Source organism: Elephas maximus, chromosome 12, assembly GCF_024166365.1.
Source record: "Elephas maximus indicus isolate mEleMax1 chromosome 12, mEleMax1 primary haplotype, whole genome shotgun sequence".
Lineage (NCBI taxonomy): Eukaryota > Metazoa > Chordata > Mammalia > Proboscidea > Elephantidae > Elephas > Elephas maximus.
The window spans coordinates 59,974,506-59,992,187 of record NC_064830.1 but is presented as its reverse complement, the minus strand read 5'-3'; the positions used below and the strand labels follow the sequence as shown (position 1 = coordinate 59,992,187).

Below are 17,682 nucleotides of genomic sequence, written 5' to 3'. Positions count from 1 at the left end.
AAAGAGGAAGACCCTCAATAAGATGGATCGACACAGTGGCTGCAACAATGGGTTCAAACAGGGCAACGATTGTGAGGATGGTGCAGGACTGGGCAGTGTTTCATTCTGTTGCACATGGCATGTCTATGAGTTGGAACCAGCTCAATGATACCTAACAACAAAAACGTAATGCCCCCACTCAGAATCTAATGAATGCAGCACCAGGGACATTGGCTGGGACTCTCCAAGGGATCCAATGTCTCCCAGATCAGAGGGAGAGAAAAAGAGAGGCCCTGGCTGGGAGGGGAAGGGCCATTTCTGCCCCGTGCTGGGACTGCTGGGTGTGGCCTGGGTGCTGGATGATGTTACTGAATCAGTGGTGACCCTTTTAGGCTTGTGGTTCTGGGGCAGGGGTGCAGACCAAGGATTTCAAGGTGACACGTCATGTTATGTGCAGTCCCCATTAGGAAATTAGGCAGAAGGCGAGGGTGTACAAGAGAAAGGGAGAAGAGGGTGGGATGTCTACCCATCTGAATCTAGGAGGGCTACTGTGTTCATTGCACAGCTCCAGCTGTTATGTGTTTGAAATATTTCAAATAAAGAAATGAGTAGTCATGTTGCTGGGCCAGACCCAGAGTATGGGCTTCTGGCTTGGCTGGGGATCCTCCGGGATGATCACCAGGCACCAGCCATCCACTCAAACCCCGGGAGGGAGGTCCCGCCCTTGCTTTATCCCCACTTTAAGGCAGCCCTGAGGCCTGTGGCTCTGGTTCCCTGGCCGCAGCTGGAGGGGACCAATGGTGCCAGAGCAAAGTACTGGGGAGTGGATGCCCCATGGATGACTCTGCTCAGTGATTCTGGACCCAGGATCTTATTCTCTCACCCACTCAAGCCAGGACTGTCTGGAGACGCCCCAGGAGACCAGGCATGTGCTGAGTCTAAAATCACAGCTTCCTCACCCCTGCTTCCCTGGGGCTCCAGTCCACGATAAGCCCTTAAGCCTTGAGCTGTTCCTCGGGCTTTCTTGCCTGGCGACAAAATCCAGACCACCAAGAGAAAGAGAACACTCAGGAAAGATCTCAGTAGGGAACGTGGACTCTGTTTATACACAACTGGGACCAAATAACTCTCCATATTACGGTTACAGAAGACAATAGAAACATTCTAACAATGACGCTGTAAAAATAATACAGGAAAAGTGGGGGCTGAGGGGAAAATGTGCCGAGTCGCTCCTTTTTCCTGAGAGGGAGTCTATTGGTAGTGGTTATCTTTGAAAAATATTGTTTAAAAACATAAGGCCTCCAAACTCTAAATTTTAGAATAATTCGTGTTCTTGCGCCCAGAGGAAGTTTTCAGAGAAAGAGGACGATGTGTGGAGAAGCAGGTGGAGGTGGAAGGACTAGGCGAGGGCCAGGTGCGGAGGGCCACCAAGGGTGGTGAGTGCCCCCCTCCCCCGGGTGCTGGGGTTGGAGCTGGGTCCGAAAGGACCCAGAATCCTGGAATTTGAACCGTCCATGATGGGATCTAAAAGGTATAGCTTCTTTTAATCTTTTTTTTTTGGGGGGGGGGGAAGCTGCTTACAAAAGTAACTTGTACTTTATCTAAAAAAAAAAAAAAAAAATTACACAATGTTGAAAGTGAAAATCTGTCGGTGACTGGGCCCTAAGCCCTAAGGATCTGGTGTAACCCTTGGTGGAGTTCACCCACTGAGCTTAAATGCCGACGCCGCGCCGTTGTCAAGGTTACGAAGACGCCCTGGGACTCCGGAGCCGGCGGCATCGTTGTCATGGTTACGAGGATACGCTGGGCTCAGTGTGCCTGGCAGCGCACACCCTGCCCCACCCTGAGAGGGCGCGGACTCCTCCCCTTCCATCGCGGAGGTGGGAGGTAACTGCCACGTTAATCTTCCATCACCTTTCCCTTCAGCATCTGGAAGAGAAGGGGGTGGGTCAGGCTGCTATCAGTGGAACGGGGGAGGGAAGTTCTGGGGTCTACCCGGTGTCAGGAAGCCCTGCGAAGAAAGCTCCGCCTGATAGGGGTAATTGCTGACTCCAGGGACACAGACCCTACAGGCCACTAAGCCCCGGGACACAAAAGATGTTAATTATTTCCACAAAATTAATCCGAGCCGATAACAAGAGGCCATCTAAGATGCATCAATTGGTCTCAACCCAACTGGATCAAAGGAGAATGAAGAACACCGAGGTCAAACGATAACTATGAGCCCAAGAGGCAGAAAGGGCCACATGAACCAGAGACTTACATCATCCTGAGACTAGAAGAACTAGTTGGTGCCCAGCCACAACCGATGACTGCCCTGACGGGGAGCACAACAGAGAACCCCTGAGGGAGCAGGAGATCGGTGGGATGCAGACCCCAAATTCTCACAAAAAGACCATACTTAATGGTCTGACTGAGACTAGAGGAATCCCGGCGGTCACGGTCCCCAAACCTTCTGTTGGCCCAGGACAGGAACCATTCCCGAAGAGAACTCATCAGACACGGAAGGGACTGGACAGTGGGTAGGAGAGAGATGCTGATGAAGAGTGAGCTATTTGTATCAGGTGGACACTTGAGACTGTGTTGGCATCTCCTGTCTGGAGCGGGGATAGGAGGATAGAGAGAGTTGGAAGCTGGCAAAATTGTCAAGAAAGGAGAGACTGGAAGGGCTGACTCATTAGGGGGAGAGCAAGTGGGAGTATGGAGTAAGGTGTATATAAACTTATATGTGACAGTCTGACTTGATTTGTAAACGTTCACTTGAAGCTCAATAAAAGTTAAAAAAAAAAAAAATTAATCCGAGCCGAGCACTAGAAAGCGGCTGCCATCCCCACTTCCGGGCCTGTGCTGAGCGTGAGGTGGGGAAGCCTGTGGACAAGGTACCCACACCGACAGGGCTGGTGGCTGAGGGGATTGTTGATTGCCCAGGAGCGCCGGCCTCGGGGGAGCCCGCAGGGCAGAGAGCCGGCCCTGGGCCTCTCTCCATATGAGGAAGGGGGACTTTATTTTCATTCTCACAGAGGCAGAGGGGTGGAGCAGATCCGATGAGTGGGCAGAGGTCTCACACGGGGGTCCCTCGACCCCCGAGATGGCGCCATCCCACCAAGCTCAGTGCGAAGAGTTGGCTCTGAGAGGGAGGTGACTTGGCTCCTTGAGCATGGCCTGTCCACAGGTCAATGGGGACAGCGTTCTCCACCTCCCATCCCCCACTGCCAGGAGGAACCCAGGGGGGCACTGGAGCAGGACTGGTCTTTAGGAATGACCCAACGTGTGAGCTGTGCCCTCTGCGGGGGGAATGGGGGTGTCAAGGTCTGGGGTCCCTGGTCTCTGTGAGTCCCCGAGCACTGATCCCTGCCCCCCTCCAGGATTCCTCCACCCAATGTCTGGCTCAGAGAAAGGTCAATCACCACACAGCAGGGGCAGAGCCAAGAGGCTGGGGAATGGAGCTACAGTTCCCCCAACATGTCCCATCTGCCCCACAAAGCCACTCCAAAACCACAGAAGAGTGCAGTGACCTTGGGCTGTCAACCCCTCCCCCCTAAGCTGGCCTGCCAAAACCACCCCAATCCGCCCCCCCCATTGACAGCAGTAGCCATCACTGCCAACCAGAGCTTCTTAACTTCGGCGACCTGGGTGCCCAGAGCTTATCCCGGAGGCTCATGGAGGAAAGCCATGCAGCGGGAAGGAAGGGTGGGGCGATCCAGGTGAGGCCCAGGAAAGACCACCTGTTTGCTAGTTAGGTGTTCCCATCTGGCTGTGGGCAGTGGCTCCAAAGGCACCTGGGCCCTGGGGGCAGGGCAGCCCCACCCTCACCTGTGTCCAGCCTGCTGCGCTTTGGCTCAGGCTCCTGGGGTGCCGCCTCGATCGCCCGCTGGGCCTCGGGGTGGATCTTCAGGAGGGCCTTGGCGAGGGTGGTAGGGCCGGGCAACCCGAGGGACATGATGCAGTGCACCCCCTTGCGCTTGGTCGCAGGCACTTTGGCGCTGTCTTTGGAGGCTGTGAGCAGGATGAGCTTGGAAAACTTCTTGGGTATCCTGGGGGTTGCGGAGACGACGCCCATGACTGATTCTCGGGCGGGCTCCTGGCCTGCCCGCATACTCTCACCCTCCTGGTCGCGGGACTCTTGCAGGGGCATCCCTGTAGAGGGCTGCCCACAGGCCACGCCCAGGCTGGCAGCTGGATATTAGCTCCTCCTTCTCCTTCCTGGCCCTGACCCTGGGAGTCCAGGGGCTCCTTCCTACAAAAAACAAAAAACCACTGCTGACGAGTTGATTCCAACTCATAGCGACCCTATAGGACAGAGCAGAGCTGCCCCACAGGGTTTCCAAGCAACGCCTGGTGGATTCAAACTGCCGATCTTTTGGTTAGCAGCCGTAGCTCTTAACCACTACACCATCAAGGTTTCCTCCTTCCTACAGGAGGAGGCAAAACCCCAGTTAGTGGAGGCCCTTAGGTCCGCGGCTAGCGGATGGATGGAGGATCAAGGCTGGGGATGGATGGACTGGAGATAGAGAACTCTGCGGGGGTTTCTGCTCTGCCAGCGCCTCTCCTGGCAGCTTTGGTACATCCCCTTCCTACCTCAGGATCACTTTCCCCACCTGTGAGGTATGCAAAATAAAAGCCTCTCACAGAGGGTGTTGGGGTGACTAATGTACTAATACTTGTGAGTTACCGCGAATCCAGAGCCTTGTAGATACCGAGCATGGGGCTGTTTCCATAGGGTTTTCTTGGCTGTAATCCCTACGGGAGCAGATCGCCAGGCCTTTCTTCCATGGCACCCCTGGATGGGTTCAAACCACCAACATTTAGGTTTGTAGCCAAGAACAAACCATTTGAACCACCCAGGGACCTTTTCAAATTACAATGCACTCAAGTCAGCTAGCAAGCAATTCACCAGAATGCTACTAGTAGTGGAAATGGTTTATTCTTCACTAATTTTCTATTAGTTGATCAAATTGTTTATATCTTTTTGCATGAACTAACTTTACAATGAAAAAATATTAAACTCTTTAAGAGTAAGATACATTTACTCACATGGTAATTTTTTCTATTAGTCCATTGCTCAGAAAAAAGGGCACCCATTTGTGGGACCAAGAACTAAGTCTGGACTTTTATATCTGGTTTCTGAAAACAGCCTGAGCAATTAAGGGGCTCTTTATCTTTCTAAAATAACTAGACAAGTAGGGGTTCCACAGGCCCCGCACCTGGTGAACTAACTTCAGGAAGGGCGGGGGCACAATGCAGCCTTGCAGATTCATCGATTGTATGATCGTAAGTGTGCACTGAAGCCCCAGATATGCACAATCATTGATCATCTGATCATAAGTGTGCATTAAAGCCCCAGGTATGCACAGTCATTGACAGTATGATTGTAAGTGTGCATTAAAGCCCTAGGTATGCACAGTCACTGATCATATGATCATAAGTGTGCATTAAAACCCCAGGTATGCACAGTCATAGATTATACATCGTTAAGTGTGCTTTAAAGCCCCAGGTATGTGTATTCGTTCAAATCCCAATGACTAAAGGGCCCTGGACCTTGAAGCTCCTTGCTTGTCCGTCACTACCAAGGAGACCAGAGGCATAAAGATGGCTCAGTGCAAACCCAAGACTGAAGAGGCACACACTGTTAAGAACTGGCAGGAGCCTCTCAGACACTATCAGGTATGTGGGAGGCACAATAACGGCCCCCCAGTGATGTCCACGTCCTAATCTTTGGAACCTGTGAATACGTTACCTTAATATTGCAAAGAGGGATTAAGGCTGCAGATAGAATTAAGGTTGCTCATCAGCAGAGTACAGCCCTGGTGGCACAGTGGTTAAGTGCTCACCTGCTCATCAGAAGGTCAGAGGTTCCAATCCACCAGCCGCTCTGCAGAAGAAAGATGCAGCAGTCTACTTCTATAGATTTACAGCTTTGGAAACCCTATGGTGGTGCAGTGGTTAAGAGCTACAGCTGCTAACCAAAAGGTCAGTTCCAATCCACCAGCCGCTCCTTCGAAACCCCATGAGTCAGAATTGCAACAGGTTTGATTTTTTTTTTTTTTAAATAGGGTTTCCAAGGAGCGGCTGGTGGATTTGAACCACCGATCTTTTGGTTAGCCGCCAAGCTGTTAACTACTGCACCACAAGGGCTCCCAAAAATTTTTGTGAGTGATTACATAGGTAGATATGTATGCTGTATAGGCGTGGGAGGGCCTAGGAGAGTACACGTGTGTGCATATATAGGTATGGTTGTGGGCATTTGCATATACGTATTTGTATGCGCTGCATATACATAGAGTACATAGGTGGTATGGTAATGGAAACTTCTTAGACATAACCAAACACCTTGTGGGACTGAGTTATTGGGCTTGAAGGCTAAGGACCATAGACTCGGAGAACATCTAGGTCAACTGGCATAACATAGTTCATAAAGATAATATTTTACATCCTAGTTTGGCGAGTAGCGTCTGGGGTCTTAAAAGCTTACAAGGGGCCATCTAAGATACAGCTATTGGTCTCTTCCCATCCGGAGGAAAGGAGAGTGAAGGAAACCACAGGACTAACGGCCCACATGAACCACAGCCTTCTCTAGCCTGAAACCAAAAGAACTAGATGGTGCCCCGCTACCGATACCAACTGCTCTGACCAGGGACACAACAGAAGGTCCTGGTTAGAATGGGAGAAAAACGTAGAATGAAACTCAAATTCATAAAAAAGATGAGAATTATTGGACTGACAGAGACTGGAGTAACTCCCAAGACTATCGCCCTAAGATGCCCTTTTAACCTGAAACTGAAGCCACTCCTGGAGGTCACCTTTCAGCCAAATAATAGACTGGCCTATAAAATACACAATAACACCCACAAGGAATGTGCTCCTTAGATCAACTATAGGAGACCAAATGGATAACATATGCCCAAAAGCAAAGATGAGATGGCAAGGAGGTGCAGGGAAGCTGGAAGGATGGAAATGGGGAAGGCAGGGTGGAAATGGGGAGAGTGGCCCCAGGATGCAGGGACAGCGATGTCACAGAACAATTTGTGTATAAACTGTTGAATGGGAAACTAATTTGCTGTATAAACTTTCACCTAAAACAATATGTTTAAAAAAAACTTTTCAATTAAAAAAAAAAGTAAAAGAGGTAGGCAGAAGAGAACCAGAGATGGACAATGGAAGCAGGGTCAGAGAGAAGTGGTGTTGCTGGCTTTGAAAATGGAGAAGGGGGCCAGAGCCAAGGAATGTGGGCACCCACTGCTATGGTGTGCAATTGAGTCCATTCTGACTTATAGTGACCCTATATAGGAAAGGGCAGAACTGCCCCATAGGGTTTCCTTGGTTGTAAACTTTATGGGAGCAGATCACCAGGTCTTTTCTCACACAGAGCCTATGGTGGGTTGGAATCGCTGACCTTTTGGTTAGCAACTGAGTGCTTAACCATTGTGCTACCTGGCAAAAGCAAGGAAGTGAATTCCCCCTAGATCTTCCAGAAATAGCCCAGCCCTGCCCACACCTTGATCTGAGCACAGTGAGGCTTATTTTGGACTTACGAACTACAGAGTTGCAAGATAACAAATGTGGGTTGTTTGAAGCTACTGTCTGTGGTAATTTGTTCTGGAAGCAATGGAAAACCACTACAAGGTCCAATTGCTTATTGATGAGGTTCTGAAAGCCAGGAACCTTGCCTGGCAGCTGATGGTGGATCAACGGCATTATCTTAATACACATGGGAGAGAAATACCCTCAAATCCACCAACACTGGGGTCATCAGCAATGAGGGCCAGTCCCTTACCCTCTTCAGGCTGGTTTCATCTGTAGAATAGGAGTAGTGGCAAATTTACCACCTAGGGAACAGGTGAAGTCAAAATTTCTGGGCAATCCATGAGACCAGAACTGGATAGTGCTCTGCTACCATTACTGAACGTTTTGACAAAAGATTCTACAGAAGAATGCAGATAAAAAGGGGAGAGAGGACTGCAGAACAGAATTCCAAATTTTCATGGGATCCAGACGTTCCAGAGCCACTAAGGATGGATGAATCCCAGAAATTACTGTCCCGCGATAATATTTAAACCTTAAACCAAAAATATCCCAGGAAGTCTTCTTTAAACCAAACAATAGTTTAGCTTATTTAGAAAAGAATGTTTGCCTTGAGTATCACTCTTTTGAAGAACTGTCTATATAGGATCAAACTGACAACAGCAAAATGAAAGATTAGATAGGAAACTTGGGAGGCAGTGAATTTATGCTTATGAAGAACAATTCAGAAGAAGGTGAGAATGGTTGACAACTTGAAGAATGTAATCAATGTTACTGAATTGTACATGCAGAAATGGGTGAATTGGTGTATGTTTTGCTGTTTATACTTTCAACGACAACAATAAAAAGTTCCTGGGTGATACTGACAGGTGTGGCCCGCACAATCACTATCCCACGCGGTTGTCGGAGGCTGTGGTTGGACGACTCCTGGGATGACTGCGCCATTTATGTGTGCAGATGCACACCCTTTTGGGGTGGGTTTCAAAGCAACAGTGATACCACTCTCACTGCCCCCTCTCCCCAAAAGGCCAGAAACTGCTATTCTATCTATGCAGAGCAGAATTCCCCAATGTACGAGCTTCATGTAATGAACGTCCTTTCTCCTAATCAGGCTCAGAATCTCCCCTACTTGCACTCCTCCTCGTAGAAGCCCTGGTAGCACAGTGGTTAAGAGTTTGGCTGCTAACCGAAACGCTCCAGTTCGAATCCGCCAGACCCTCCCATAGGGTCGCTATGAGTAGGAATCGACTTGACGGCAGGAGGTTTGGTTTGGATTGGTCACCTAAAGTAATGTGCCATCATAAGCTGCCTAAGCTGCGCCAAATGGCTCCCTACTCCACCATCACCTACCTCCACCTCCTGCCCAAGCTTCTGGAGTGCCTCCTCGCCCCAAGACCTCACGCCTCCAACTCGCTGCCATCGGTCACAAGGACCTCTGTGCACAAAAGCAGGCCGGGGTTGGGTGGGGGCAGCAGCGGGGACAACACGGTCGGGGAAGGCGGGCCAATGGCGAGGCTCCCTGATTTGGGGGTGTCAGGACTCAGTCGGAAGGGTCGGTGGCCTGGGGGGAGGGAGGAGCGGGGAGAAAGGAAGCGAGTGACGGTGACCTGAGGACCGAGACGCAGAGCCGGGGACCCCCACCCATCAGCAGCCCTGTGGGATCCCCGGGAGAGCCCGGCCGGTGGCGCGTCCACGCCAAGGGTACCGGGTCTTTCCTCACCCACTAGGGCCTGTCCTCGCCGAGCACCAGCCGGGCGGCGACGGCAGCGGGGCCCTGTCTCTCCGGCGACGGAGCCGCGGCGAGTCTCTCAGCCCCGGCGCCGGAGACCGCCGCCTCGTCTCGGCCCCTCACCTCAGGATGGGGGTCACGCCGCGAGCATGCGCAGCATGACCACGGACCCGATTCCTCGAGCGAATGCCGCTCTCCGGGTCTTCCCAGCGCGGTATCAAGCCGCAGCCAGGCCAATCGGCGCTGGGGGTGGGGCCAGGATTCGCGGAAGAGGCGGGGCCGTCCTGGATTGGGCGACACCGTCTGAGAGCTGTGCGTCAGCAGGTCCTGCGGCTTGAACCTGAGTCCTGGGCGGGACCATCAGAGCACAACTTGGGTTGTCGGGGGGTTGGGGAGGGGACACTTAACTGAGACCCGTGTACCTCCCAGGGTTTGACTCCCGCTTACGGCGGAGGAAGTAGAAGCGTTCCTTTGAGGCCTCGATGGGCCGCGTCACTTTTCGGAGCGAACCGAGGGAGGGTTTGGTGCAGGTCCTCAAAACCGCTGCTTTCCGCTCACCCTTTGGCATACGGAATGACCAGTGGTCCACACCTACATCACAACTCGCACCCACAACAAGTTCCCCTGAAACGTGTTCAGCATCAAAGAAGTCATGGTTGTAGATCGTAATATAGCCAAAAAAAAAAAAAAAAAAAAATTGCCATTGAGTCGATTCCGACTCATAGCGACCCTATAAGACAGAGTAGAACTCCCTCACAGGGTTTCGAAGGAGCGACTGGTGGGTTCAAACTGCAGACCTCTTGGTTAGCAGCTGTAGCTCTTAACCACTACACTACCAGAGTTTCCAGACTGTAATATAGATGAAATAAATAATGGCAAGGTAGGAGAGGTTGGAACGTGCTGATTATCTCATTTTTTCATAGAGGGAGTGTTATGGATTGAATTGCATCCCCCCAAAATATGTGTTGTAAATCCTAACCCCTATACTTGTGGATGTAATCCCATTTGGGAATATTTTCTTTGTTATATATACTAATGAGGCCACATCAGTGTAGGGTGTGTCTGAAGCCCCTCACTTTTGAGAATAGAAGAAGCAGATTAGGCATACAGAGGCAAGCAGAGATGGGGAAAGATAGGTACCACCCCACATGATAATCGCCAAGGTACTCAGGAACAGAAGCTGAAATGAGACAAGGACTTTTCTCCAGAACCAACAGAGAGAGAAAGTCTTCCCCTACAGATGGCGCCCTAAATTCAGACTTCTAGCCTCCCAACCCCCCACATATCTCTCAGTTTGTCCTACTGTGGGGGCTTGTGTGTTGTTGTGATGCTGGAAGCTATGCCACCGGTATTCAGATACCAGCAGGGTCACCCATGGAGGACAGATTTCAGTTGAGCTTCCAGACTAAGACAGACTAGGAAGAAGGACCCGGCAGTATACTTTTGAAAAGAGTTAGTCAGTGAAAACTTCATGAATAGCAGTGGAACATTGTGTGTTATAGCACCAGAAGATGAGCCACGCAGGTTGGAAGGCTCTCAAAAGAGGACTGGGGAAGAGCTTCCTCCTCAGATTAGAATTCACCTTAATGACGTGGATGGAGTAAAGCTTTTGGGACCTCTGTTTGCTGATGTGGCATGACTCAAAATGCCACTCAAGAGCTAAACATCCATTAATAACCAGAACTTGGAATGTACGAAGTATGAATCTAGGAAAATTGGAAATTGTCAAAAATGGAACACATAAACATCGATATCCTAGGCGTTAGTGAGCTGAAATAGACTGGTACTGGCCGTTTTGAATCAGATAATCGTATAGTCTACTATGCTGGGAATGACAACTTGAAGAGGAATGGTGTTGCATTCATTGCCAAAAAGAACGTTTCAAGATCCATCCTGAAGTACAACACTGTCAGTGATAGGATAACAGCCATATGCCTATGAGGAAGACCAGAAACCCTGGTGGCGTAGTGGTTAAGTGCTACAGCTGCCAACCAAAGGGTCAGCAGTTCCAATTCACTAGGCACTCCTTGGAAACTCTATGGGGCAGTTCTACCCTGTCCTGTAGGGTCGCTATGAGTTGGAATCGACTCGACGGCACTGGGTTTGGTTTGGTCTTGGTTACAAGGAAGACCAGTTAATATGACTATTATTCAGATTTACGCATCAACCACTAAGGCCAAAGATGAAGAAATTGAAGATTTTTATCAGCTTCTGCAGTCTGAAATTGATTGAACATGCAGTCAGAATGCATTGATAACTACTGGTAATTGGAAAGAGAAAGTTGGAAACAAAGAAGAAGGATTGGTAGTTGGAAAATATGGCCTTGATAATAGAAACAATGCTGGAGATAGAATTTTGCAAGACCAACGACTTTTTCATTGCAAATATCTTTTTTCACCAGTATAAATGGCAACTACATACATGGATCTCACCAGATGGAATGCGGAGGAATCAAATCGACTACATCTGTGGAAAGAGATGGTGGGAAAGCACAATATCATCAGTTAGAACAAGGTCAGGGACCGACTGTGGAACAGACCATCAATTGCTCATATCCCAGTTCAAGTTGAAACTGAAGAAAATCAGAGCAAGTCCACGAGAGCCAAAATATGACCTTGAGTATATCCCGCCTGAATTTAGAGACCGTCTCAAGAAAGATTTGATGTGTTGAACACTAATGACTGAAGACCAGGTGAATTGTGGAATGACATCAAGAACACCATACATGAAGAAAGCAAGAGGTCATTGAAAAGACAGGAAGAAAGAAAAGACCAAGATGGACTCTAAAACTTGCTCTCGAATGTCGAGTAGCCAAAACAAAAGGAAGAAATGATGAGGTAAGAGAACTGAACAGAAGATTTCAAAGGGCAGCTCGAGAAGACAAAGTAAAGTATTATAATGACATGTGCAAAGAGCTGGAGGTAGAAAACCAAAAGGGAAGAACATGCTCTGCATTTCTCAAGCTGAAAGAACTGAAGGAAAAATTCAAGCCTGGAGTTGCGATAGTGAAGGATTCTAGGGGGAAAATATTAAATGATGAAGGAAACATCAAAAGAAGATAGAAGGAATGCACAGAGTCATTATACCAAAAAGAGTTAGTCGATGTTCAACCATTTCAATAGGTAGCATATGATCAGGAATCGAGAGTACTGAAGGAAGTCCAAGCTGCACTGAAGGCACTGGCAAAAAACAAGGCTCCAGGAATTGACGGAATATCAACTGAAATGTTTCAGCAAACAGATGCACCGCTGGAGGTGCTCACTCGTCTATGCCAAGAAATTTGGAAGACAGCTACCCGGCCAACTGACTGGAAAAAACCCAAAAACCAAAAACCAAACCCAGTGCCTTCCAGTTGATTCCAAGTCATAGTGACCCTATAGGACAGAGTAGAACTGCCCCATAGAGTTTCCAAGGAGCGCCTGGTGGATTCGAACTGCCGACCCTTTGGTTAGCAGCCGTAGCACTTAACCACTACGCCACCAGTTAGAGATCCATATTTATGCCTATTCCTAAGAATGGTGATCCAACCGAATGTGGAAATTATTGAACAATGTCATTAATATCACAAGCAAGAAAAATTTTGCTGAAGATCATTCAAAAGCGGCTACGGCAGTATATCGACAGGGGACTGCCAGAAATTCAGGCCAGATTCAGAAGAGGATGTGGAACCAGGGGTATCATTGCTGATGTCAGATGGATACTGGCTGAAAGGCAGAAGGATGTTTACTTGTGTTTCATTGCCCAGGCAAAAGCATTTGACTGTGTGGATTATAAGACATTATGGATAACATTACAAAGAATGGGAATTGCAGAACACTTAATTGTGCTCATGAGGAACCTGTACACAGATCAAGAGGCAGTTGTTCGGTCAGAACAAGGGGATACTGAGTGGTTTAAAGTCAGGAAAGTTGTGTGTCAGGGTTGTATCCTTTCACCATACCTATTCAATCTGTATGCTGAGCAAATAAACCGAGAAGTTGGACTATATGAAGAATGGGGCATCAGGATTGGAGGAAGACTTCTTAACAACTTGCATTATGCAGATGACACAGCCTTGCTTGCTGAAAGTGAAGAGGACTTCAAACACTTACTAATGAAGATCAAGACCACAGCCTTTAGCATGGATTATACCTCAACATAAAGAAAACAAAAATCCTCACAACTGGACCAATAAGCCACATCATGATAAATGGAGAAAAGATTGAAGTTGTCAAGAATATCATTTTACTTGGATCCACAATCAACACCCATGGAAGCAGCAGTCAAGAAATTAAAAGACACATTGCATTGGGCAAATCTGCTGCAAAGGACTTTTTCAAAATATTGAAAAGCAAGGATGTCACCTTGAAGACTAAGGTGCACCTGACCCAAGCCATGGTATTTTCAGTTGCATCGTATGCATGTGAAAGCTGGACAGTGAATAAGGAAGACTGAAGAAGAACTGATGCCTTTGAATTGTGGTGTTGGCAAAGAATATTGAATATACCATGGACTGACAAAAGAATGGACAAATCTGTCTTGGAAGAAGTACAACCAAAATGCTCCTTAGAGGCAAGGATGGCGAGACTGCGTCTTACATACTTTGGACATGTTGTCAGGAGGGATCAGTCCCTGGAGAAGGACATCATGCTTGGTAAAGTAGAAGGTCAGCGGAAAACCCTCAACGAGATGGACTGACACAGTGGCTGCAATAATGGGCTCAAGCATAGCAATGATCGTAAGAAGGGCGCAGGACCGGGCAGTGTTTCGTTCTGTGGCATGTAGGGTCACTATGAGTCGGACCGACTCAAGGGCACCTAACGACAACAGCCTCTTGTAAACTGTGAGAAGGAGCCCTGGCGACAAAGTGATTAAGAGCTCAGCTGCTAACCAAAAGATCAGCAATTTGAATACACCAGCAACTCATTAGAAACCATATGGGCCTGTTCTACTTTGTCCTATAGGGTCTCTATGAGTTGGAAATCACTGGACAGCAGTAGGTTTAGATTTTTGATAAATTGTGAGAAAATAAAAATTCTGTCCCTTAAAGCCACCCACTTGTATTTCTATTATAGCAGACTAGATAACTAAGAGCAGGAGTGGATAGATGCTGATGAAATTTGAAAAATGTCATTTAAAAATACAAGGCCTCCAAACTCTACAATTTTTAAATAATCCCTTCTTTTGCACACAGGACAGTTTTCAAAGAAGGAGGACCATATGGGGAGAAGCAACTGGAGGCCAAAGCCTTTGCCACTGGGGCCTCTGCTAGCCCCCAACAATAGGTTCTGAGCGGAACTGCGTGTGTCTCCTTCAACTCAGTCTCCAGCAGGAGCAGCACCCAAGGAGCTTAGCGAGGGGCTGAGGGTTCTGGGGAGTCTCTCCCAGGCCCCACCTGAAAGAAAGGTGATGGGGCTCCAGGCTTATCAGCCAGCCCTATCCTTCCTCAGCAGAACCCTGGAACTGCCATTCTGCACCTGGGAGCTCAGTGCCTGGAGCTGTCAGGCCTGTGAGGCTTCCTGGAGGAGGTGAGACTTGGACAGCAAAGACAGTGAGAGGAGGAAGGCGAATGCTGGGAAAGTGGTGGGGGGTTGAGGCATCCTGGGAACAGGGCCTTGGAGGGGAGGGTCAAGGAGAGGACAGGGGTCCTCCTTTCAAAGGGATCAAGGCTAGAGGGCCTACTGCCCCCAGTCAGGCCCAGGTCAGCAGGAAGTGGAAACCTATAGATTCTACCTCATCTCCAGGCCAGAGGCTGCTTAAAAGATGATGTCCTCAGTGGGAGTAGATGGAGGCCCCAGGAGAGCAAATGTGGATCTGAGAGTTTGTCCAGGGCGAGGTGGTACAGGGGAAGGATCAGGTGAGGGCCTGGTGTGGATGGGGAGTGTCCCCACTGATGGTGGGATTCAAAGACAGGTTCTAGCAGAGTGAGAGTGTGGTGGAGTGAATTTCTTAATATAACCCTTTGTTATGGATTGAATTGTGTCCCCCAGAAATGTGTCAACTTGGTTAGGCCATGATTCCCAGTATTGTGTGATTGTCCACCATTTTGTCATCTGATGTTATTTTTCTATGTGTTGTTAATCCTACCTCTATGATGTTAATGAAGCAGGATTAGTTGTAGTTATGTTAATCAGGCAGGACTCAATCTGCAAGATTAGGTTGTGTTTTAAGTCAATCTCTTTTGAGATATAAAAGAAAGAAGCCAGAAGAAAGATAAGGAGACCTCATACCACCTAGAAACAACAGCCAGGAGAAAAACGTGTCCTTTGAACCTAGGGTTCCTGCCTTGAGAACCTCCTCGACTAGAGGAAGATCAATGACAAGGATCTTCCGCCAGAGCCAATAGAGAAAGAAAGCCTTCCCCGGAGCTGGCACACTGCATTCGGACTTCTAGCCTACTAGATAGTGAGAGAATAAATTTCTCTTTGTTAAGGCCACCCACTTGTGGTATTTCTGTTATAGCAGCACTAATTAAAATACCCTTCTAAGCCACAGTCTTTGTGACTCCCACACAATGATTAGGTGGGACTGCAGATAAGGTGCTTGTGGCCCACCAAGGGGATTGGACAGCTTGCTGCTAATGCAAATAAAGTGCATGGAACTCGTGTGGGGGTAGGACCATGCAAATAAGGTGTATGGAACACTAATGAGGGGACCGGTTAGTTTTGCCATCCTGCTAGGCTTAAAAAGAGAGCCAATCTCAGAGAAAAGGAGGGGACCTCAGTGGATTGCATCCTTTGGACCTGGGGTTCTTGTGCTGAGAACCTCCTAGACCCAGGAGATAGAAAGAGAGAGTTGTAACATCAGAGAAGGCATGAGATGGCAAGAAATGACAGCAAGTATGGCAGAGAAACAGTGGTGCAGAACAAGGAGACTGGCATGAGATGGCAATGGGCTTCCTGGCCCACAGAGTAAGGTGGCTACAGTGGGCCTGCTGTCTCATGGAGTCAAAGAGCCGAGTACCTTTGGGCAGGAGTCTTGCTAGCAGAGTAAGATGCCTATGGGCACTTATCAGCAGAGCTAAAAGGGCTGTGTAACACTTGCCTTAGCAGGGCAGACACCAGGCCCAAGTGGTCAAGGATTGAGAGAGGAAGTCTGTCCAGAGGGGACTGAGAGGAGCCTGTTATGAGGAAGCCCAGAGGAACCTATCCCGAAGGGGCCAAGAGAAGCTGAAAGACCTGTTCTTCTCTGAAGAAGGGAGACTTTGGCTGCATGCTTCCTAATCCTGATCCTGAGTTATAACCTGTTACTTCCCTAATAAACCCCATAATTGTGAGTATCCTCAGTGAGTTCTATGTGGCCATTGCAACAAATTATCGAACCCAGCAAAGAAGTAGAGAGTGTTGTGGGAAGGACAGTTGGTGTCAGAACTGGTAAAAAGGCCTTGGGCCGATGTTGATCTTGATTCTCCACCCCCCTGAAGTTAGAGGACCCCTGACACCACTTCGCCATTTGTACAGACAGATGCATAGTAGGCGCTCAATAAAAGCATGATCAGAGATGTTTGTTGTTGTTTAACAATTTACTTAGTACAAACTAAGATTTAAAGCGTGTGTGGCATGGGAAAGTGAACAGGCCCTCTGGGGGAATAAAGGGAGATGATTCCCGTCAACATTGTGTTGTCTTCTTTTCCTTTTCTAGCTGCTAGAGAAAAGGGCGGGAGCAAGAGCAGGGAGGCAGTGCGTGGGGTGAGCCACTGTCCCTCCCCCAAGCCTCTATCGAAGCACCCATCTGGATGCCGTCATAGGAACTTCTCTGTGGGGACGCCTAGGTACTAGCCTGCTGAGAGGCTCTAAAGATGTACAATCCAGCAGCAACCAGAACAATGCCCATGGCCAGTGCACATGTAGCAGGATACACTGCAGATCATACAGGACTGCACTATAGAAATTCTGGATGGGGGAAGAAGGGGCACGGTGAGTGCAGTGACCCTGTGCCAACACCCACAAGGATGAGGGCCAGGAGGGGAAGTGAGGTCAAGGTCCCAGGCAGACACTGGGGCAGGGACCAGAGAAAAGGACAGCATCCCTGGAGATGGCCCATCCTTCCAGGCTCTGAGCCAGAAGCAGGCTCCTCTTTTCCCTCTGCAGGGACTAGCTGGTGGCCTGGAGCAGTGACTTGGTGCTCTGAGCCCTGCCTGTCCTCAGGTAAATATGGACTGGTCAGGAGCCCAGGGAGCTGCCCCAGGCATTCTCCTGAGTCTCCCAGAGCCTCCTCCCAGCCCCAGGTCAGGGTCATACTCTGCAGATGAGGGCAAGTGTACACACTCCCCCTTGGGATCATGTGCTGGGTGGGGAGCCTATGCCTCCTTAGCTCCCCCAAGCCTGCTTGGTCACTCCTGGGCCCTGAACACTGGGGACAATCCATAAACTGCTCCCCACCGGCCCCACCCACGTCCTGCCCAAGTCTGCCTTGTGTCTGCCCTTGTTCTGTGCTTCACGTTGGTTCTGACAGGAAGGCACTGGTGGGTCAGA

General features: G+C 49.1%; 1 protein-coding gene across 7 annotated transcripts; it reads right to left on the bottom strand.

Moving 5' to 3' along the window:
* Window positions 1-1,062: 1,062 nt before the first annotated feature.
* On the bottom strand, window positions 1,063-9,435 carry FLYWCH2 (FLYWCH family member 2). Of its 7 annotated transcripts, XM_049904261.1 has the most exons (6): window positions 9,221-9,417; window positions 8,851-8,935; window positions 5,811-5,851; window positions 4,652-4,759; window positions 3,793-4,216; window positions 1,063-1,908 (listed from the first exon to the last, which is right to left on the bottom strand). In XM_049904261.1, exons 5-6 carry the CDS (start codon window positions 4,112-4,114, stop codon window positions 1,679-1,681), a joined length of 552 nt encoding a protein of 183 aa, XP_049760218.1. In that variant the 5' UTR covers window positions 4,115-4,216; window positions 4,652-4,759; window positions 5,811-5,851; window positions 8,851-8,935; window positions 9,221-9,417; the 3' UTR covers window positions 1,063-1,678. The 7 variants fall into 7 exon arrangements, with proteins under 7 accessions (XP_049760218.1, XP_049760217.1, XP_049760220.1 ...); XM_049904260.1 differs by lacking the exon at window positions 4,652-4,759; XM_049904263.1 differs by lacking the exon at window positions 8,851-8,935.
* Between the last annotated feature and the right edge of the window lie 8,247 nt (window positions 9,436-17,682).